The sequence below is a fragment of the Rhinopithecus roxellana genome, chromosome 2, assembly GCF_007565055.1.
Source record: "Rhinopithecus roxellana isolate Shanxi Qingling chromosome 2, ASM756505v1, whole genome shotgun sequence".
In the NCBI taxonomy this organism is placed as follows: domain Eukaryota; kingdom Metazoa; phylum Chordata; class Mammalia; order Primates; family Cercopithecidae; genus Rhinopithecus; species Rhinopithecus roxellana.
The window spans coordinates 59,042,341-59,066,048 of record NC_044550.1 but is presented as its reverse complement, the minus strand read 5'-3'; the positions used below and the strand labels follow the sequence as shown (position 1 = coordinate 59,066,048).

Below are 23,708 nucleotides of genomic sequence, written 5' to 3'. Positions count from 1 at the left end.
CGGCCTCCCAAAGTGCTGGGATTACAGGCGTGAGCCACCGCGCCTGGTTCCTTTTTCTTAAATAAAAAATATAAAATAAATAAAAAACCACTGTAACCTTACAGTTGGATTATTCCAATAACCTATCTGATCTCCCTGCTTTCAATCTTTGTTTACTAATGGATCCCAAGTGCCCAGAACAGTATCTAGCACACGGCGGTGGTATTTCATAAATTTGTTGTTATTTTGACTCCATGTCCTGTGTTCCTTTCTAGAGTTTTTTCTCTTATTTTGTGAGTATCTATCACAGGAGCAGGGGTGCTGTTCAGCATCTGAACCCTGTTTCTGTTTTGGGGAACTGTTTGTGCCAACAAGAAGCAGCTAACTCCTACCACAGAATCTAGAAACCCTAATTATTTACTTCCCCAGCTCTCCTGGCAACTAGAGTGTGGACACGTGACCCAGACTTGGCCAATGACACATACCTTCCAGAATTGTGACTGGTAGCTTGGATAGAATTTTTTTTTTTTTGGTGGCAACAACATCTGGTTCTTCAGTCAGGGACAGGAGTGCCAGTGGAACCATCTTCTAAGGTCAGCAACGTCAGCCCTCATTCTATTTTTTATTTCTGTAAGTTTGACTACTCTAGATACCTCATATTATGTGGAATCATACAGTATTTGTCTTTTTATGACAGGCTTTTCACTTAGCATACTGCCCTCAAGGTTCATTCATGTTGTAGCATTTGTCAGAATTTCATTCCTTGTGGTGGGATGAGCCTGCAATCCTAGCTACGCAGGAGGCTAAGGCTGGAGAATCACTTACACTCAGGAGTTTGAGGCTGCAGTGAGCTATGACTGTGCCACTGTACTTCAGCCTGGGTGACAGGGTGAGACTCCATCTCTAAATAACTAAATAAAAGGAATGTCATTCCTTTTTAAGGCTGAATAATATTCCACTTTCAAATTTTGCTTATTCATTCATGGAAAGCCATTTGGGTTGCTTCCACCTTTCAACTACTGTAATGCTGTTATGAATGTAGGTGTAAAAATAGCTCTTCAAGACCCTGCTTTCAAGTCTTGGATATGTACCAAAAAATGGAATTTTTTTTCTTAAACAGGGTCTCACTCTGTGGCCCAACCTGCAGTGCAGTGGCACGAACACGGCTCACTGCAACCTCAAACTCCTAGGCTCATGCGATCCTCCTACCTTAGCCTCTCAGATAGCCAGGACCACAACAGGAGCCTGCCACTATCCCCGGCTACTTTTACAATTTTTTTGTAGAGATACAGTCTTGCCATGTTGCCCAGACTGGTCTTGAATTCCTAAGCTCAAGTGATCCTCCCACCTCAGGCCCCAAGTAGCTGAGACCACAGATGTACACCACAGAATTGTTGAATCATAGGGTAATTCTATTTATAACTCTTTGAGGAACCACCATACTGTTTTCCACAGCAGCTGCACCATTTCACATTCCCATCAACAGTGCACAAGGACTCCAATTTCTCCACATCCTTGCTAACACTTATTCTCTTTTGAAAAAAATTTATTACTATTATTTTGTAATAAATCTTGCTGTGTTGCCCAGGCTGGTCGTGAACTCCTGGGCTCAAGTGATCCTCCCACTTCGACCTCCCAAAGCATTGGGATAACAGGCATGAGCCACCACACCTGGCCCTCTCTGTTTCTGACAGTAGCCATCCTAGAGAGTGTGCAGACACCTCAATGTGGGTCCCCATTTGTTAACCATGCAATTATAATAGCCTCATAGCTCATTTCTCTGATCCTAGCTCCATTTCCCTCAACCTGTTCTTCATACTGTCCCCAGAAAGGCATTTATCATCATGCAACTCTGGTAAAAATGTTCATTGGCTTTCCATCCCTCTTAGGTAGGTCCGAACTCCTGATCACACCACAGAGGAACCTATAAGACATGGCCTCTACCTATCTCTTCACCAATCCTTCTCTAGCCTCTTCCTTTTCTCCCACTGTCCTCCTACAACTGACTGCACGCTCTTTGAAGGCATGTTATTTCCAAAATCCAACCCATCTTCTTTTACTCAAAAAACATGCAAAACTGTCTTTGAATGATGAATAAAAAAATAAAATCAGGCTGGGTGCAATGGCTCATGCTTGTAATCCCAGCACTTTGGGAGGCCGAGGCGGGTAGATCATCTGAGGTCAGGAGTTCGAGACCAGCCTGGCTAAAGTGGCAAAACCCTGTCTCTACTAAAAATACAAAAATTAGCCAAGCATGGTGGTGGGCGCCTGTAATCCCAGCTACTCGGGAGGCTGAGGCAGGAGAATTGCTTGAACCTGGGAGGCGGAGATTGCAGTGAGCTGAGCTTGTGCCACTGCACTCCAGTCTGGGCGACAAGAGCGAAACTCTATCTCAAAAAAAACCAAACAAACAGGAAGAACTATCCCCAGGTGACAGAAATGAAAAAACAAAGAGCAACAATAGAAAGGTGACTAAGGGCTAGGAGTCTAACACACACACCAGGAAAGCAGGTGTGAAGGGTCATGAGACAAGGAGGGCTAGAACTGAGTTCCAGCATATAGCTCAAAGTACCAGCAAATTCCATGGACAAGGAGCTTACCTCCATCTTGCACTTCATGTGGGGGTGGGGGAAGTCACCTATAGGAAAACAAATCTCTCAATCCACGCCATGTATAGACATGCATACTAAATTTTATGCAGTACTCATCCTGTATAAAACATGAGGTAGGGCCGGGCTCGGTGGCTCAAGCCTGTAATCCCAGCACTTTGGGAGGCTGAGACGGGCGGATCACTAGGTCAGGAGATCGAGACCATCCTGGCTAACACAGTGAAACCCCGTCTCTACTAAAAAATACAAAAAAAAAAAACTAGCCGGGCGAGGTGGCGGGCGCCTGTAGTCCCAGCTACTCTGGAGGCTGAGGCAGGAGAATGGCGTAAACCCAGGAGGAGGAGCCTGCAGTGAGCTGAGATCCGGCCACTGCACTCCAGCCTGGGCGATAGAGCGAGACTCCATCTCAAAAAAAAAAAAAAAAAAACATGAGGTAGTGGAACTATAAGCCAAGAAATTAACATAAAAATTGGTCTATAACTACTAAAGTACCCAGAGACTCTTAAAAAAAAAAAAAAAGCCTAAACCACTATTTCAGAGAGCACCTGTGGCTCCCACAGACTAAACATCACCAACTGAATGTGAGCTCATAAATAAAAACTAAAAAACATACAGGTTTAAAAAAACTACAAATGGTAGTAGCCAGCAGATACACAGATCAAATTAATAGTCCTCCCCAAATCTGACATATTTAAGTAATCGGAAAATATAAGTTAAGTATGTGTATTAGGCTCTTCTCACATTGCTATAAAGAAATACCTGAGACTGGGTAATTTATAAAGAAAAGAGGTTTAATTGGCTCCTGGTTCTGCAGGCTATACTGGAAGCATGGCGGTTTCTGCTTCTGGGGAGGCCTCAGGGATCTTTTACTCAGGGGGAGCAGGCGTTTTACATGGCAGGAGCAGGACTCAAAGCAAGGGGAGGTGCTACACACTTAAACAGCCAGATCTCATGAGAACTCACTGACTATCACAAGAACAGCACTGAGGGGATGATGCTAAACCATTCATGAGAAACTGCCCCCAAGATCCAATCACTTGCCATCAGGCCCCACCTCCAACACTGGGGATTACAATTTGACATGAGGTTTTGGATTGGACACAGATCCAAGCCATATCAATAAGTTTAAATTTATAAAAGAGATGAAAGCAATAGAAGCCATAATGAAATAGAACAGTGGAGGAAAAACAGGATAGGCAGAACTGAAAAAGGACCAAATAGAATTTCTAGAGATAAAATCTAATTATTAAAATAAAAAGACTCAATGAACAGCTAAGTAGCAGATTATAAATAGTTATGGAAAGAACTGTAAGTGAAAGAGAGCTGAGAAAATTAACTGCAATGAATCACAGACATGGAAAGACATGGAAAAATAAAGAGTTCTTAAACAACATAGACGATAGAATGAGGATACAAATAGGAATCCCAGAAGGAAAGAACAGAGCTATTAGGGAACAGGAAACAGTTTAAGTAATACCACCTTAGAATTTTCTTTTCTTTTTTTTTTTTTTTGAGACAGAGTCTTGCTCTGTGGCCCAGGCTGGAGTGCAGTGGCACAATCTCGGTTCACTGCAAGTTCCGCCTCCCATGTTCACACCATTCTCCTGTGTCAGCCTCCCGAGTAGCTGGGACTACAGGCGCTTGCCACCATGCCCGGCTAATATTTTTTGTATTGTTAGTAGAGACAGGGTTTCACCATGTTAACCAGGATGGTCTCAATCTCCTGACCTTGTGATCTGCCCGCCTCGGCCTCCCAAAGTACTGGGATTACAGGCGTGAGCCACTGCGCCCGGCCAGAATGTTCCATAATAGAAGACTTTAATTATTACATGGAAGCAGCAGCCAGGGTACTAAAGCAGAAGAAACAAAAACATGCAAACTCAGATTCATGATAAAACATCATAACATAACATCAAAGACTGAAGGAAATCTTAAAAGCAAACAGAAGAGAAATTACTAAGGAAAACAAGACAATTAGAATGATAGCAAAAGATCTCATTAGCAACATATGCCACAAGACAACGAAATAACATTTTCAAAATGCTGAGGAAAAATAACTAAGAATTCTATATTCGGGAAGCAATGATAAATTAGACATTTTCAAACAAAGATTGAGAGTTTACCACTCTTACACTCTGGCTGAACAAACTACTAAAGGAAGTCCTTCAGTATGGATTCCTTCTTGACGTGTTTTTAAATCCATAAAGTGCACAGGGTTACAGGCCGCTTGCAGTGGCTTACCCACCAGCACTTTGGGAAGCTGAGGTAGGTGGATCACTTGAGCTCAGGAGTTCAAGACCAGCCCGGGCAACATGGCAAAACCCTGTCTCTACAAAAAAGTACAAAAATTAGCAGAGTATGCTATAACCCCAGCTACTCAGGAGGCTGAAGCGGGAGGATGGCTTGGGCCTGGGAGGTTGAGGCTGCAGCGAACCATGTTTGTGCCACCACACTCCAGCCTGGGTGACAAAGCAAGACCCTGGGTACTTTAGTAGTTATATAAGTGTGTGTGTATATATATATATATTTGTGTGTGTGTGAGACAGGGTCTTGCTTTATGTGTATACATATATAGACATATATATGTATATATACAACACATACACGAAAGAAGTAAATTATACTAAAATACAGTTACTTTGGACATGTATGTACAAAAAATTGAATTTAGACACACACTTTACACCTTTCCCAAAAATTAACTCAAAATGGATAATAAATCTAAGTGTAAAATGCAAAACTACAAAACTCCTAGAAGGTAACATAGGAGAAAATCGACATGCCCCTGGGTTTGGCCATGACTTTTTAGTTACAATACCAAAAGAATGTTCCAGGAAAGAAAAAAATTGACCAGTTGGACTTCATTAAAATTGAAAACTGCTCTGTGAAAGACGCTGTTAAGATAATGAAAAGACAAGCCACAGACTCAGAGAAAATCTCTGAAAAGCACGTATTTGATAAAGAATTGGCGTCCAAAATATACAAAGAACTCTTAAAACTCAATAATGAGAAAACAAAAACTCAATTAAAAAATGGGCAAAAGATCTAAACACCTCCTGTTACACAGATGACAAATAAGCATAAAAAAAGATGTTCCAGGGCTGGGCGTGGTGGCTCACGCCCGTAAACCCAGCACTTTGGGAGGCCAAGGTGGGTGGATCACCTGAGGTCAGGAGTTTGAGACTAGAGTGGCCATCATGGTGAAACCCCGTCTCTCCCAAAAATACAAAATTAGCTGGGCGTGGTGGCATGCGCCTGTAATCCGAGCTACTTGGAAGGTTGAGGCAGGAGAATCATTTGAACTAGGGAGGCAGAAGTTACAGTAAGCTGAGATCGCACCATTGCACTCTAGCCTGGGCAAAAAAGGTGAAACTCCGTCTCACTAAAGAGAGAGAAAAAAAAAAAAAGATTTCCAAATCATACGTCATTAGAGAATGGCAATTTAAAACAACAATGAGATACCACTACACATGTATGTGAAACTCTGTCTCACAAAAGAAAAAAAAAAACAAAGATGTCCAAATCAAAAGTCATTAGAGAATGGCAATTTAAAACAACGAGATACCACTACACATGTATTTTTTTTTTTTTTTTTTTGAGACGGAGTCTTGCTCTGTCGCCCGGTCTGGAGTGCAGTGGCCGGATCTCAGCTCACTGCAAGCTCCGCCTCCCGGGTTTACGCCATTCTCCTGCCTCAGCCTCCAGAGTAGCTGGGACTACAGGCGCCCGCCACCTCGCCCGGCTAGTTTTTTGTATTTTTAGTAGAGACGGGGTTTCACCGTGTTAGCCAGGATGGTCTCGATCTCCTGACCTCGTGATCCGCCCGTCTCGGCCTCCCAAAGTGCTGGGATTACAGGCTTGAGCCACCGCGCCTGGCCTACACATGTATTAGAATGGCTAAAATACAAAACACTGACAACACCAAATCCTGGCAATGATGTGAACCAATAGTAACTCTTACCCACCGTAGTTGGGAATGCAAAAACAGATACTTTGGCAGTTTCCTAGAAAGTAAACATAAACTTACCATACAATCCAGCAATCATGCTCCTTGGTACTAAATGTGTTGAAAATTTATGTGTACATAAAACCTACACACGAATGTTTATGGCAGCTTTATTTGTAACTGCCCAAACTTGGATGTGACCCAGATGTTCCTCAATAGCTCAATGGATAAAAAACTGTGGTATAATCATATGATGAAATATTATTCAGCAATAAAAAGAAATGAGCCATCAAGCCACTAATAGACATGGAGAAACCTCAAATGCATATTGTTAAGTGAAGGAAGCCAATCTGAAAAGGTTACACACTATATGATTCCAACTATATGGAAAAGGTGAAACTATAGAGACAGTAAAAAGATCAGTGGTTGCTAGAGTTTCAGGAGAAGGAAGGAATGAATAGGTGGGGAACAGCAGATTTTTAGGGCAGTGAAACTATTCTGTACAATACTATAATTGTGGATACACATCATCGTGCATTTGTCAAAACTCACATAATATATAACACCAAGAATGAACCCTAATGTAAGCTATGGAATTTAGTTAATAATAAATCAATATTGGCTCAATTGTGACAAACTTATTACACTAGCACAGGATGTCAATAATAGGGGAAACTGTGTGCATGGTGAGGGAGGAAGGGCATGTTTGGGAACTCTCTGTACTTTTCCATCAATATTTTTCTGTAAGTCTAAAACTGCTCCCAAAAAACCATCTATTGATAAAGAGAAAATTAAAAAACAATAAAAACAGCAACAACAAAAATAATACCTTGACATATATTTCCGTATGTCATCCCAAGATGAAAATTAAAACGTTCTAAGTTCCTCATATTGTTTAGGAGAAAGAGATGTTGATTATCTTTAGACTTTCAGTCAAATAATGCATATCAAAAATTTAAAAGTAACTGCTAAACGAAAAGAGGATGAAGTAAAACAACTCCTGTTATAAAGCAAATCTATTCCTTTTAACTGTGGCAGCTTACCTGAGATTCCAGAACCTCCAACTTACGTTTCCTTGCATGAAGAGCTTTACTTGGAAAAGCCCAATAATAATTAGAAGTTCCGATCCTCTCACAGTCAACCATACCATCATCAACTAAGCTCTGAAGGACTTCTTTTACTGACATAGCAGCTAAGAGACAATTTTTAAAGACTGTATGTTAAAAAAAACCATAAATAAAATAAAAGGACAAATAACCGGGGAAACACTTGCAAAACATATGACAAATCAAGAATTAAAAAGTTAATAAATAATAAGCTCTTAAAAATAACAATATGCACAACAAAAAATTGCCTAAGGAAACATTTCCTAGAATATATCCCCATCCTTAAGCAAAGCATAACTTATATAGGAGCTTAGGGGAAAACAGGTCATATACAGGATTAAGAATAGGACCTGAGTTCTAATCCTAACTCTTAGCAGTAACACTGGATGACTCTAGGGCAAACTGTCCTTTATGCCTAATTTTTAAAACCTATTAGATATGATCATTTCCATACCAACTTTGGTGCACACCGGTAATGTCAATAAAATGTTACTTGTGAGAAGCCTTTGAAAAAGTAAAACAGAACTACAGAAATGCAAGTTTTTCTCCCCCAATAGATTATGTACTAATCGAAGATACTAGCATCAGTGCTTCGTAAGTAATTTTAATAGTGTTAACGCTCATAGTCTGTTGCTATATGGTATCTTTTCCTTTTCTAAATAATGTTTCTTTTTTAAAAAAGATGTTGGGTAATTTGGCTATCATCTTATACTGCAGAAAAAAATTGTCAATAACTGGGAGGGAAAACAGTAAGAAAAAAAGGAATCTAGTTAATACAAATTTTTAAAATAAATTTTTCCATCTTGTAGACGGTATTGAATTTTGTTTTTGATCCTTCAAGATACAGTTGAGATTCCATTACCTACAATTTGTCTGGGGATATTAGGACACTGGTGTAATTAAAACTGTATAGTTGACCCTTGAACAGTACAGGTGTGAACTGTATGGGTCCAGTTACACGTGGATTTTCTGTCACCCGAGACAGCAACACCACTTCCTCCTCCTCCTCAGCCTACTCAACGTAAGATGACAAGGACAAAGAAGACCTTTATGATGATCCACTGCCACTTAATGAATAGTAAATACATGGTATGGTTTCCCGTCAACAGCAGGCTATCAGTAGTTAAGTTTTGGGGGAGTCAAAAGTTACATGCAGATTTTCAATTGTGTGGGGGATTGGTATCCCAATCTTGAACAACATAGGTGTTGTTCAAAGGTCAACTGTGTATTTAAACTTAAGAAATCTGCCTATCTTTAAGAAGTAGCAGAACCAGGCCGGGCGCGGTGGCTCAAGCCTGTAATCCCAGCACTTTGGGAGGCCGAGACGGGCGGATCACGAGGTCAGGAGATCGAGACCATCCTGGCTAACACTGTGAAACCCCGTCTCTACTAAAAAATACAAAAAAAAAAAAAACTAGCCGGGCGAGGTGGCGGGCGCCTGTAGTCCCAGCTACTCGGGAGGCTGAGGCAGGAGAATGGCGTGAACCCAGGAGGCGGAGCTTGCAGTGAGCTGAGATCCAGCCACTGCACTCCAGCCCCAGGGACAGAGTGAGACTTCATCTCAAAAAAATAAAAATAAAAATAAAATAAATAAATAAAATAGAAGTAGCAGAACCAATTGTTCACTGATGACTGTAAAGACATAATAACTGTGTGGTGTACATAAAAGTGTGAGGGACTCTCAGTGGTTGTCTACTTTCATTTGTATGTACATTCATAATAAAAGAGGTTTTTTCTTTTTTTTTTTTTTTTCTTTTTTTTTTTTTTTTGAGATGGAGTCTTGCTCTGCCGCCCAGGCTGGAGTGCAGTGGCCGGCTCTCAGCTCACTGCAAGCTCCGCCTCCCGGGTTCACGCCATTCTCCTGCCTCAGCCTCCCGAGTAGCTGGGACTACAGGCGCCCGCCTCGTCGCCCGGCTAGTTTTTTGTATTTTTTAGTAGAGACGGAGTTTCACCGTATTAGCCAGGATGGTCTCGATCTCCTGACCTCATGATCCGCCCGTCTTGGCCTCCCAAAGTGCTGGGATTACAGGCTTGAGCCACCGTGCCCGGCCGAGGTTTTTTCATTTTGAAACAACATAACAAAAGACACAGAAAAAATACATCAATGTGCATCTATAAAATATGCATCGTGGCTCATGCCTATAATCCCAGCACTTTGGGAGGCCGAAGCAGGTAGATCACTTGAGGTCAGGGGTTTGAGACCAGCCTGGCCAACATGGCAAATCCCCATCTCTACTAAAAAATACAAAGGTTAGCTGGGCATGGTGGCAGGCATTTGTAATCCCAGCTACTTATGAGGCTGAAGCCGGAGAATTGCTTGAACCTGAGAGGCAGAGGTTGCAGTGTGCCAGGACTGCACCACTGCACTCCAGCCTGGATGACAGAGTAGACTCTGTCTCAAAAAAATAAACAAATAAATAAAATTAAAATAAAATGAAATATGCATGGCCAATATATGAGAAAAATGTTCAACCACATTAATAACTGAAGAAATAAAAAATAAAGCAATAAGACATGACTACCCAATTAAAAACACTAAAAAAATACAATAAAGAATTCAAGGAAATGGGTACTCTCAGTATGGGTGGAGAAATGTGGCAATCTGTATCTAAAACTATAGATTTATACATATCTTTTTTTTTTTTTTTTTGAGACAGAGTCTTGCTCTGTCCCCAGGTGTGATCTCGGTTCACTGCAAGCTCTGCCTCCCAGGTTCACGCCATTCTCCTGCCTCAGCCTCCTGAGTAGCTAGGACTACAGATGCCTGCCACCATGCCGGGCTAATTTTTTTATTTTTATTTTTAGTGGAGACGGGGTTTCACCGTGTTAGGCAGGATGGTCTCAATCTCCTGACCCTGTGATCCGCCTGCCGTGGCCTCCCAGAGTGCTGGGATTACAGGCGTGAGCCACCGTGCCCAGCCTGATTTATACATATCTTTCATAGGGAAATTCCACCTTATAAATACAGCCCAACAAAATAATAATAGATACATAAAAGGATGCCTGTCAATACATTGTTTTCGATAGCAAAAAAATTGGAAACCAGTCTAATAACTGGATTTTTATTTTAAAGACAGGATTTGCTATGCTGCCTAGCTGGCCTGAAGCAATCCTCCCACTTCAGCCTCCAGAGTGGCTGGGACCTCAAGGTGTGTGTGCTACCACCCAGCTTATCAACTAGATTTTTAAAAGTAATTTTTTATTGCAATGGGATGCTATACAATCATTTATGTTATAAAAGGATATTTAATGACAGGGATATATATTCAAAATGTAATATACAGGATGTATTATACAGAAAAATAAAGGACAACACGACAGTGGTTATCTTTGGATGGTAGGTAACTGGTGGTAATTTCTTTGTCTCTAGAAATTTAGGTTTTCCATAAAGTGAAAGACTGTTGCAGAAAAGATGACTTAATGAATATTAAGATATTTCCCAAAACATCCCAGTATATTTCCCAAAACATTCCAGTATAATTTTGGTACTTACTAATGCCTTTCTCTTTGGGAGCAATCTTCTCCAAGTCTTTTAATTGAAACACATCCTTCTGTTTAAAAGGGTTTTAAAGAAAATGAAAAGCACGTGTTTATTTTCTACTATATATATTATCTTTTTAAAAAACTTTTATTATGGGTACATAATAGTTGTATACATTTACAGGGTATGTGTGATATTTTGATACAAGTATACAATGTGCTATGATCAAATTGTGGTAATTAGGGTATCCATCCCTTCAAACACTGATCATTTCTTTGTGTTAGGAACATTCCGATTCCACTTTTAGTATTTTAAAATATACAATATATTATTGTTAACTATAGTCGCCCTATCGTGTTCTACTACATATTTATATATACATCATAATTTTATGTTCATGAAAAATTGTATTTAAAAAATTGGCCTGGAAATGAACAGTATAATAGAATCAAGCATTTTAGAGCTTGTAAAAAAACTCTTTGATTATCTCATTCAATACCCTCAATAGAACTTAAAATGAAGAGATTTTTGCATACATATACAATTTTTTTTTTTTGAGACATGGTCTCACTCTATCACCTAGATGGGAGTGCAGTGGCACGATCATGGCTCACTGCAGCCTTGACCTCCAGGGCTCAAGCAATCCTCCCACTTCAGCCTCCTGAGTAGCTGGGACTACAGACACACACCACCATGCCTGGCTAATTTTAAAAAAATTTTTTAGAGACAGGGTGTCACCATTTTGCCCAGGCTGGTCTTGAACTTCTGGGCTCAAGCAATCCTCCCATCTCAGCCTCCCAAAGTGCTAGGATTACAGAGATGAGCCACCATGCTTGGCCAGTAGCATACAAAATTATTTAAAGTTCTTGGAGATCAGAACATAAAGAACAATCTTCCCACTTAAGTATAAAAACAGTTATAGGCCAGTCACAGTGTCTCCTGTCTGTAATCCCAGCATTTTGGGAGGACTGCTTGAGCCTAAGAGCTGGAGACTGGCCTGTGTAACATATTGAGACCACTCTCCCACCACATCTCTACAAAATCAAAAAATTAGCTGGGTGTAGTGGTGCATGCCTGTAGTCCTAGATACGTGGGAGGCTGAGGTGGGAGAATCGCTTGAGCCTGGGAGGTTGAGGCTGCAGTAAGCTATGACTGTGCCACTATACTCCAGCCTGAGTAAGAGTATAGAGTGAGATTCTGTTTCAAAAAACAAAACAAAACAAAACAGAAAACAATATCAAAAAAACACCAACCTAGTTATACTGGATCACTTGGTAACAGGAGCGAATTACCTTCTCTGATACTTTGGTTTTAAGAAAACACAGACAGTGCTTTGCTTAACATGTATGACACTGTACAGGTTTAGCAGTTCTAACTAAAAGCAAAACAGGCAACTGTCAGGTTTCGTGGAAGGGGTTTCGTGGAAGAGCTATACCTAAACAATAGGGAAATTATACAATTCATGGCTGCCTATCAATCATTCACATATACATGTTGCATGTCCACCATATGGAAAGGAAAACATTAAGGGAAGATATGCGTGTTGAATATTTAAATCTTACGACCAGGCCGGGCGCGGTGGCTCAAGCCTGTAATCCCAGCACTTTGGGAGGCCGAGACGGGTGGATCACGAGGTCAGGAGATCGAGACCATCCTGGCTAACACGGTTAAAAACCCGTCTCTACTAAAAACTACAAAAAAAAAAAACTAGCCGGGCGAGGTGGCGGCGCCTGTAGTCCCAGCTACTCGGGAGGCTGAGGCAGGAGAATGGCGTGAACCCGGGAGGCGGAGCTTGCAGTGAGCTGAGATCCGGCCACAGCACTCCAGCCTGGGTGACAGAGCGAGACTCCGTCTCAAAAAAAAAAAATAAAAAATAAAAAAAAAAATAAAAATAAAAAAAAATAAATCTTACGACCAGAAAAAAAAAGAAAAAAACCTGTCTAGAATATTATTTTCTACTGCTAATAAGCCTTGGTTGAAGTGGTGAAAAGAACTTGCATAACAAAAGTTAAATCATTTGAAAAAACTAAAGTATGTAGTAATTAGAACAGAAATATTGTGGCTGGGCATGGTGGCTCACGCCCCTGTAATCCCAGCACTTTGGGAGGCTGAGGCGGGTGGATCCTTTGAGCTCAGGAGTTTGAGACCAGCATGGCCAATATGGCAAAACCCTGTTTCTACTAAACATACAAAAATTAGCTGGGCGTTATGGCGGGCACCCGAGTAATCCCAGGTACTCGGGAGGCTGAGGCACAAGAATCGCTTGAACGTGGGAGGTGGAGGCTGCAGTAAGCCAAGATCACACCACTGCACTCCAGCCTGGGCAACAGAGAGAGACTCAGTCTCAAAACAAAACAACAACAAAAAAACCCAGAAATATTTTGATTATTGTTACGAAAAATTTGGGATACAGTTCTTCCAAAATAAACTTGAAAAGGCTACTGCACTTGGAAATTATACTTCATAAAAATTTAAAACTTCTGCTCATCCAAGGGCACTGGAAAGAAAAAAAAGCAGTTTTTTTCCAATTCTGTGAAGAAACTCATTGGTAGCTTAGTGGGGATGGCATTGAATCTATAAATTACCTTGGGCAGTATGGCCATTTTCACGATATTGATTCTTCCTATCCATGAGCATGGTATGTGCTTCCATTTGTTTGTGTTCTCTTTTATTTCACTGAGCAGTGGTTTGTAGTTCTCCTTGAAGAGGTCCTTTACATCCCTTGTAAGTTAGATTCCTAGGTGTTTTATTCTCTTTGAAGCTATTGTGAATGGGAGTTCATTCATGATTTGGTTCTCTGTTTGTCTGTTACTGGTGTATAAGAATGCTTGTGATTTTTGCACATTGATTTTGTATCCTGAGACTTTGCTGAAGTTGCTTAACAGCTTAAGGAGATTTTGGGCTGAGACGATGGGGTTTTCTAAATATACAATCATGTCATCTGCAAACAGGGACAATTTGACTTCTTCTTTTCCTAACTGAATACGCTTTATTTCTTTCTCTTGCCTGACTGCCCTAGCCAGAACTTCCAACACTATGTTGAATAGGAGTGGTGAGAGAGGGCATCCCTGTCTTGTGCCAGTTTTGAAAGGGAATTTTTCCAGTTTTTGCCCATTCAGTATGATATTGGCTGTGGGTCTGTCAAAAATAGCTCTTATTATTCTGAGATACGTTCCATCAATACCGAATTTATTGAGAGTTTTTAGCATGAAAGGCCATTGAATTTTGTCAAAGGCCTTTTCTGCATCTATTGAGATAATCATGTGGTTTTTGCCTTTGGTTCTGTTTATATGCTGGATTACGTGTATTGATTTGCATATGTTGAACCCCCCCCCCCTTTTTTTTTTTTTTAAGACAGGGTCTCATTCTGTTACCTGGGCTAGAGTGCCTGAGTGACAGAGTGTGATCACGGCTCACTACCAACTTCAAACTCTTGGGCTCAACAGATCTTCCTGCCTTGGTCTCCCAAAATATTGGAATTACAGGTGTGAGCTGTGGCATCTGGCCCTAGATAACATTTCATAAAGCACTTACGACCTGGGCATTGTTTAATATATTATCTTATTTAATCCCCATACCAACACTGTGAGCTGGGTAAAATTATCATCTTCTTTGAGAGAATAAGAAACAGACAGAGAGAGGTCAAGAACCTTGCTTAAAGGTCACAAAGCTATTGAGTTAAACAGGTTCCAGATGCAAACTTTCAATTATTGAGCTACACTGTTCTCATGTTCTTCCTAAGTGCAACAGGCAAATAATTTATTACATTAGCAGCTCCAAAACACACACACATGCACGTATATATCCATCCATACATGATCATGTCTATGCCTCTTTTTCTCCATTTACATATTTATTTTAATTATCTGGGCATACGCATGGCCATTCCAGAGATCTGTGTGCCAGTGGAAAGCTACTCATTTGTTTGCTGAAGTAATTTTTTAAAAAGCTCAACACATTTATTGGTGGCCTATTTTGTGCCTCAAATAGTCCCTGATGGTTCTTACTCTCTCTCTGAGTTGTCATTATTATCAATGACTATGTTTTTAAAAGATTTCCAAACCCTTGCAGACAGCCCAGTTATGATTAGAGGCAATATAGTATGTGCTGCTTCATTAGTTGATTTTCTAATTTGATTAAAAAGGTAGTATTTGTTCACTGTAGGTAACAAAGAGTGTAAAACAAAATCCACCTGTATCCTACCATTGTTAATATTTGTCATCATGCATTGTTTTTTATATTTTATATTTTCTACTTAACATTAAATTATAAGCATTTTCCCATGACATTAGTCTTGAAAAGGGGGCTGCTATTGACATCTAAAGAAAGTCAAATTCTGTAACAAATCCTTGAGTAGCCATATTTGATTTTGTTGGAATTTTTACTTGCCACTTGCAACAACGAAATTAGAATCCAGATTCCTGAATCTGAATTCCAGAATCCATGCTTTTCACTCTGCACCATTATTGTTGATTTGCTTTGAGATGTTGAAGCAAATCGAATATTTATCAACTTTTGACATTAGTCTGGATCCTGGATATACCATATCCCATTCATGAGAGAACAAATTAAATGGCCTCCATTACTTTTGCCAAATATCTTAAACTTTTCAATTCCATCAAAAAACTGATAGACTAAATAAATGAGCAGCAACTGATTAGGCTATAATGAAAAAAAGAAACAGGAATATATGAAATGAATCGATCAGTACAATTAATTCCCAGCTTCATGGAAAACCTCACTAATTACTAACTTCCTTAAACTGCTGATCCTCAGAGTTTTTCATGTTTTGGTGTTACTGAGGACAAGGTTTAAAATTTTTCAGTTAGAAACTGTCAATTTTTATATTAGAGATAATTAACAATATTGTAAAATGACAAAATAATTTTCCCAACACTCTCCTCAGCTTTCTACTGTCTTGTAGGAATTAAACCTACTTTTCTTGCTGAGACCACAGGAAAACTATTTCCACTCAGCAGAATAATTGCCGTAATTTCCATATAGAGACTTCACCAATTTATCTCCCTAACCATATCATCATCATCATCATATGATATCCTGTTCTGAACTGCCAATGACTTTTAAGAGTAAGATTATACTTAGTGGGCAAATCCCCAGTGTATTTAGCTTTTTTTTTTTTTTTTTTTTTTTTTTTTTACTAAGAATCTGCCTTAAAGTGAAAAGGGATTTTATCACTTTAATATTCAATTTTACCACTTTTCCCCATCTTCACATTTGTATACGATGAAAATAGCCAGTAGACTGGGGCCAACTAGGCTATGCAGGTCCTGCCAAGCCATATCATATGGTTTGAAGTTAGTGTGTTTTAGGTGAAAGATTTATGTGGCCTTTAACCTGAAGACAAAGAAAAGCCTTCCAGTAACAGGGTAAAGCCATGAGACAGGAGGCTCTAGAGCCAGGTACCTGGGTTTGAACTCTGGCTCTGTCATCATCAAGGAGATGAAACTTTAAACATATTTCCTGTTGGTGGCAGGTACAAATATCTGGAATAAATTAAGGAGGCCTGTGTACCATCAACTATGTGTTACACATTAGACAGACTTAAAATGCAAAGACATAGTATTTGGTACTTCCTCTGAAATCAAATGATCCTCCCTGGTTTGAATCCTGGAACTATGGCTTCTATTGTTTGAGATCCAGGACTGGTTGGCACCTAGGCAGCACTCAGGAGATGTGGGCTTTCGTCATTATTATTTTTCAGGCAGAAAGGGGAGACAATCAAATATATGCATCAGAAGATTCTGGTGCCAGTATACAGGACTGCTTGGGTGAAAGAGACTCTACCAATAGTGGGATATGTTTTTTCAACTCCATAACTCACAGGAGCCACAAATATTTGCAGAATCTTACCCATTCTTCAAGAAATTGATCAGTATTGATGTCTTACAAAGAAGGGACAGTTAACATTGGATGACATATACTTAAGATGAAAATTACACAAAATTATAAGTGTTAAAGAAAATGACTTACTGTTTCAAAAAATATTTCCATCATGCGAGTTCTCTTTTCTTCTGCACTCAGTCCTTTTTTCTTTGACTAAAGCACAAAAATTAAAAAGTAAACAATGCTTTTAAACACATTTTGAAAACAACTGGATTTGCAACATTATTTGAAATTTTATGCATGGACTTATCTGATACCAACAGACCTAAAGACTCATTTTAATTACTATCTGCCAACCACTGTGGTAGGTGCTGCCAAGGTAGTAACTATAAATTGAGATAGAGCCTGGCATTTTGTAGAAATTCAGTATTTATAAAGTGAACCAATGATAAGCCACTGTATGGACCTTCCAAAGGCTTACAATCTCTTACAGAAAATAAATAGATGTAACTATTTATAGCTAATGAACAGCTACATGCACCAAGTGCTACATAAATACCCAGAACAGAATGAATTCCACCATGCAGAGGAAGAAGGGTTACCTAAGAAGGACAGAGATTAAAAGGATTTTGGCAAATTGAGAAATGGTGAGAAGCACATCTTGGGGAGACCACACACAGGTACAATGTTATGGAAGTACATGGAATTCTCCAGAAGGATAAGCAATGGGAGATAATTATTGTATGAAGTATGTATGGGGAGTGGCAGATGGGATGACAAAGGTGTGGGGTCAGGTTATGGAAAGCTGACTGTCCAGCTGAGAGTGGACTTCATTCTAGACAATGAGGAGTTGCTGAGTAATTTCTAAAGCAGACTAGTGACAAGATTAGAGTTGCATTTTAGTAAGTTAATTATAGCAGCAATGTGGACGACAAGAGGGAAGGAGGAAAGGCCTATTCAAGTAGAAAATGGAAACCTACTCGGGTTATTCTTCTGTAATACTCTTTAGCCAATTTGAAATTAAGACAATATGTAGCTGAAATATATGTTAATAATAAATTTTACAATATGTTGTATATAGAATATATAAAGCTAAATCCCAAGTTAGAAGAGAAAGGAGCCAAATTTCCTCCAACCCAAAGGTTTACAGAAAAAAAAAAAAAAAAGAGTGAGAACTATCATCTCCAGTTCTCTAATAAAAAATTCCACAGTAATATTTCTAATGTGATCTGCATCTTTCTCAAACATTGTAGGGGATTATAAAGGAACATAAATTGTTTGCTTAAACAGCAGACATGAGGCCGGGCGCGGTGGCTCAAGCCTGTAATCCCAGCACTTTGGGAGGCCGAGACGGGCGGATCACGAGGTCAGGAGATCGAGACCATCCTGGCTAACACGGTGAAACCCTGTCTCTACTAAAAAAAATACAAAAAAAAAAAACTAGCCGGGCGAGGTGGCGGGCACTTGTAGTCCCAGCTACTCGGGAGGCTGAGCCAGAAGAATGGCGTGAACCCGGGAGGCGGAGCTTGCAGTGAGCCGAGATCGCGCCACTGTACTCCAGCCTGGGCGACAGAGCGAGACTCTGTCTCAAAAAAAAAAAAAAAAAAAAAAAAACACAGCAGACATGAAACCACAGTTAAAGACTGCCCCATCCAACCAAAAACATCATCAGAAAATGTGAGTTTACATAAGTGAAGACAGTGATTTGGAATTGCCATTCTGGCTACATACTAGAGTGAGTGAGTCTTAATCTTATAAAACCTAGAAACCCACTAACTTGGCTGGGCGGTGGCTCACACCTATAATCCCAGCACTTTGGGAGGCTTAGGCTGGAGGATGACTTGAGGCCAGGATATTTTAGACCAGCCTGGGCAATAAAGCAAGACACTGTCTCAAAACAAAACAAAACAAAACAAAACAAAAGCCCACAAAAAAAAAAAAAAGAAAGAAAGAAAGAAAGAAAAACAGTGCACTAACTCATTCCCACAGGAAAAAAATGATCAGGTATTTCTTGATGAGTAATATGGGTAAATAAATAGCTTAAAGTTTGTATTTTTCTCTTCTTCCTCAGTCCACTCTCAAACACTGTTTTGCTGCAGGGTTTGGCTACTGACCCCATCTCCTAATATCTTATCTTTGATCTCATCTGCTTTCATGGTTTTAATTAACACTCATGCTGAGATCTCATATCTTTACATTCACCCCTGGGTGTGCTCCTGAGCTTCAGTCTCATGCATCTACCCGCCTACTGGACAAAATTCAACTCAGTCTAAACTCAACTCTTCCTCTCTCATACCTACTCCCCACAAACTTGCTGTTCTAGACCTTGAGTCTCAGATACTACCTCGTGACCCAAGCCAGAGGCCTGACAGTCATCCTAGGTACCTTCATCTCTCTTTTCTCACATCCAACCAATCACCAAGTTTTGCCAGTTTCAGCATTTAATTACTTCTCTTATCTGTCCTGTCTGTTCTATCTCTACTACCACTGCCTCATTCAGGCCTTCATCATCTGTCTCCTGCAATATACCTCCAGTCCCCCAACCACACTTTGACTCACCCTCTATGTTCACATTCTGCACTGGGAAAACATAAATATGACCATGTCCCTCCCTTGCTCAAAACCCTCCAGTGGCTCCCAGACATCCAGGCGTATCTGAGTACCCCAGTATGATATACAAAGCCCTTTATCACCTAACCCCAGCCTACCTTTTACAGTCTCTTCCACCACACCCCACCTCAAATCTTGCCGTTAACAGCATGGAAACCTAAGCAACTTGAGTTGTAACACAAAAACTACTTGCAATTATCTACTCGAAGAATGCTCTCATTTCGGTCCTTAAAAAAATGTTGTTCCTCCACCTAGAACACCCTCACCTCTCGCCTACTCAAAACTCCAAAACATCTCCCAAGGCTTAATTTAGGTGCTCTCCCTCCAGAACTTTCCTGAGTTCACAGGCTAAGCCTGTATTCCCAGAACACACCTTCGTCAAATCACTTACTACATTGAAAAGATGTTTACTTGTCTCTCCCAGCACACTGAAAAACTTCTTCAGAACATGAACTGCCTTTGCCTTTCCAGGGCTTAGTGCCAAGTTAGACAGGGGAGACATAAAGCTCTTAATTTTAGGACCATGTATCTAAAGTCCCCAACTTTAAAATTTGAGGCTGCTCAGGCTCCTAAGCCCCCCGACACCTACCATACTCCCATAGATATAACGGGTGAATTAATCATAGTGAATTCAGTGACACCATGTATTGCCTGGCTTGGAGAGATAAATCAGAGAAGTCTCAGGTAGGCAAACTCCAGGAACCCGTACAGACCTGCTCACTAAACCTAGGGCTGAGAGCCAGGGTCCAGGACTGCTCTATCTGCCTCCCTTCATTCTTGCCTCTGCAGTATCTGATAAATCAAGCATGAAATTCATAACAGTTAGAAGACTCCTTCAACATATTTTTCTAGTCCAACAGGTCCTAAACTGCCATACGTTAGAATTAGCTCAGTTTTTAAAAAATACTGATGCCCAGGCTCACATCGAATGAACGGAATCAAAATCTCTGGAATGGGACTTGGGCAACATATTTTTAAAATCCTCCAATATATTTTTAAAATCCTCTCCAACATATTTTTAAATTGTGCCCCAGGGTTGAGAACCCTACTTTTGTCAGCCCAGAATCTGAAGGCCATGTCAAGGGCGCTGCAGGGCAGTGGGAATCCCTTAAGAACTTCAGTCTGTGGCTGCATTAGCAGAAAGCAGATCCCGAAGTGTTAGGAGACTCCTAACATTTTGATATTCTAAACAGCTCCTTGCACTCCACAAGAATCTGCCCCCCAGAGGCAGGCAATGAGGAGAATCTAGTGTCCTGAGGTACCCAGTTTTAGGAAAGCTCTCAACACTCAGTTCAGCAGCTGTGAAAGTTACTTAGGAGTTGTGGATGAGCTCTATCATCCATTTCCATTGTTTTCAGCCTGATTTATTCATCAGTCTCTTTTATGACTAGAAATAATTTCTATTATTAACCACAGTAGGAGTATCATACCCAGAATTAAAATAACTAATGTAAAAAGATGCCATATCAATATTCATATTTAGAAACTTCTCAAAAAAATCAATGAGGATTTATTTAATATTTAATTAAGACTAGGAAAAACCTGATAGTGTAAGTTAGAGATGCATTCAAATTAGTAGTAAGTCAGGAGACTCAAAACCTGACTCAAGGACTATGAAGCTTTCTGGAAGTATTTTAAACCACTTTAAAAATCATGTTATCAGGGCCGGGCGCGGTGGCTCAAGCCTGTAATCCCAGCACTTTGGGAGGCCGAGATGGGCGGATCACGAGGTCAGGAGATCGAGACCATCCTGGCTAACACGGTGAAACCTCGTCTCTACTAAAAATACAAAAACTAGCCGGACGAGGTGGCGGGCGCCTGTAGTCCCAGCTACTCGGGAGGCTGAGGCAGGAGAATGGCGTAAATCCAGGAGGTGGAGCTTGCAGTGAGCTGAGATCCGGCCACTGCACTCCAGCCTGGGTGACAGAGCGAGACTCCGCCTCAAAAAAAAAAAAAAATCATGTTATCTGAGGAACCTTCTCAATGAGAAGTTATGGAATTCCTACAGCCAGCCCTACTCATCAATTACAATAAAATTATGAAGAATTATTAAGTAGATGTCACTGCTGCTCTCAGAGTTCAGGACTGCACTTCTCCAATTTCAAAAATTGCCTGAACTCTATTTACTTAGGATGCCTAACCAAATGAAAACAGTTTCTAATTCATAATCAATCAAAAGTTTACCTTTGACCAACACTAAACTTATGTCTTGATCACGTATTAAAAAATAGGAAGTCCACATCTTATCAAAAGCTTTAATTTTTTAAAAGGATTCTCTATTATCAGAGATAAGCTTCTGAAGAGTTAACACATTTAGTATTAGAAGGTGATTCATGTGTAAAGAGAGAGAGATTAAGTAAAAGGACAAAGCGCGTTTGAGCTGCACAGTTCTCCAAGTCAGTTATACGAGGTCAGCAACCCTGTAGAGAAAAATGGTAACACTGAAGGGCACTGCTAACAGATTTAACTGTAGTCCTGTTTGGCTTCTTAGAGCACTTTACGCCCAGGTGGCTGGGTTGTTAGTTTAACCACAAAGAAGCCGTTATCATTTATAACTACATCTGGACAAGTATCTTCAAATAAATAGCATACAACTAGATCCTGGTGTCCCACCCCGCCCCCCTTAGCTCGGCAACATTTAACAGCCATTTAAGTAAATGAAGATATTAAAATCTTAGATCCATTTAACTAGATGTTGATTCTTCGCCAACTGAAGCAGAAAAAACGGCATGAAACTTTGAAGGTTTATGAAAATGATTTGATGGGCAGAAAGACGTTAAGCTCACAAAGCCGATCTGCAGTCTTACCAGGACTTAACCGATCATGACAGACAAGGAAGCCTTATTCAGTGCAGAGGGTCCTTAAAAAAGCATCAGCGCCCTACACAACCAGCAGCGCCCGGCACAGGAGCAGCGACTCCTGCCCTTTGGCAGAAACCGGGGCATTTTCACAGAAATCGACTAATTGGCACAAAGTGAAGATCCGTTAGGTAACTCGAAACTGAGAAGTTCTGGAATGTGCTCTACGTATTACAACACAGAAAACCACTCAATTGTGACAAACCAGGAGGGCGCTTTGGGATCCCCGCAGTCCCTCCCGCCCACTTGCGCTTTCTCTCCCCGTTCTTAATGGGGGGCTACACCACGCGTGGCCGTGGCTGGAGGCGTAGGGAGCCCAGGTTCTCAAGGGATTCGTGGTCTTTTAGATAAATCGGGGTTGGTGAGGTTCTCGGGTCACGTTCGCGAACGCTTCCCGCGTTCTAACCTAACCCGCCCGAACGGGCCCTGGGGACAGACGGTGGGTGCAGCCGGCCGGCAGGCCGCGGACGCCCCCGCGCCTCGGAACTCCGGACGGGAGCGGCGGGGAACGACGCCGAGTGCGGAATGGCCGCGGCGGGGCCGGGCAGGGCCTGGCCTCTCCACTGTGAGGCCGAGAGCCGGGCGACCGCTCCCGCGGCCCAGCATGGCGGTCAACGCCAGACCGGGATCCACACGCCAACGAGGGGCGGCGAAGCCCACACACTAGGGAGGAAGAAGACGCGGGACCACAGCCTCAGTCCTTACCATGGCGCGAGCCCCGGGGCTTCAGCTGGCTGGGCCTGCGCGTGGGGCGGGGGGCGAGGGGCGGGGCAGACCAGGGCGCGTTTGATTTTGGCGCCGCCGACACCGCGGGGGCGGAGCAGCGAGACCGAGACGGTGGGGGAGGAGGCCGGTCCTCTGACGCGCGGCCCGCAGCGACCCCTAGCGGCCCATCCGAACAGCCGGCGGGGGAAGGGGCGCGGGCCTGGGGCCGGGGCTGGGGGAGCGGGGCCGGGGCTGGGGGAGCTTGTCCGCGTCTCACCGGACCGGTTACAGAGCTGCCTCCGTCTCCTCGGTATTCTGTGAAAGTGACTTTTTTTTTTTTTTAAGGACATCTTGCCTTTGCTTTTACTGCGTTTTCTTGGTGCCGCAGAGATCTGGCCTAAGTTTGGATTTAAAAAATAGAGGCGTTTTAGGCTGCTGAGGAAGTAAACGCTTCCTCCATCCTTGCGGATTTGTCTCGTCTGGGGCGGACTAGATTCCTTTCTTCTAATCTGTCTTCTAATCTGACCTCTCATCTTCTCCCCCAGCCGCTACCCACTGCTTTCCAGCTTT

The 23,708-nt window shown here is 41.4% G+C and overlaps 1 protein-coding gene across 2 annotated transcripts in view; it reads right to left on the bottom strand.

The window, feature by feature from the left end:
- The window catches only part of MND1 (meiotic nuclear divisions 1), a 77,858-nt gene extending 54,624 nt beyond the window's left edge, over nucleotides 1–23,234 (bottom strand). Inside the window, exons 1-4 of one of the 2 annotated variants that reach the window (XM_010382886.1) lie at nucleotides 23,139–23,234; nucleotides 17,113–17,178; nucleotides 11,134–11,191; nucleotides 7,578–7,726 (exon numbers count right to left, since the gene is read on the bottom strand). In XM_010382886.1, the coding sequence (XP_010381188.1) occupies nucleotides 7,578–7,726; nucleotides 11,134–11,191; nucleotides 17,113–17,178; nucleotides 23,139–23,141 (276 nt within the window). In that variant the 5' untranslated portion in view covers nucleotides 23,142–23,234. The remainder of the gene's footprint in view (nucleotides 1–7,577; nucleotides 7,727–11,133; nucleotides 11,192–17,112; nucleotides 17,179–23,138) is intronic. The other variant, XM_010382884.2, reaches the window with a different exon arrangement.
- Between the last annotated feature and the right edge of the window lie 474 nt (nucleotides 23,235–23,708).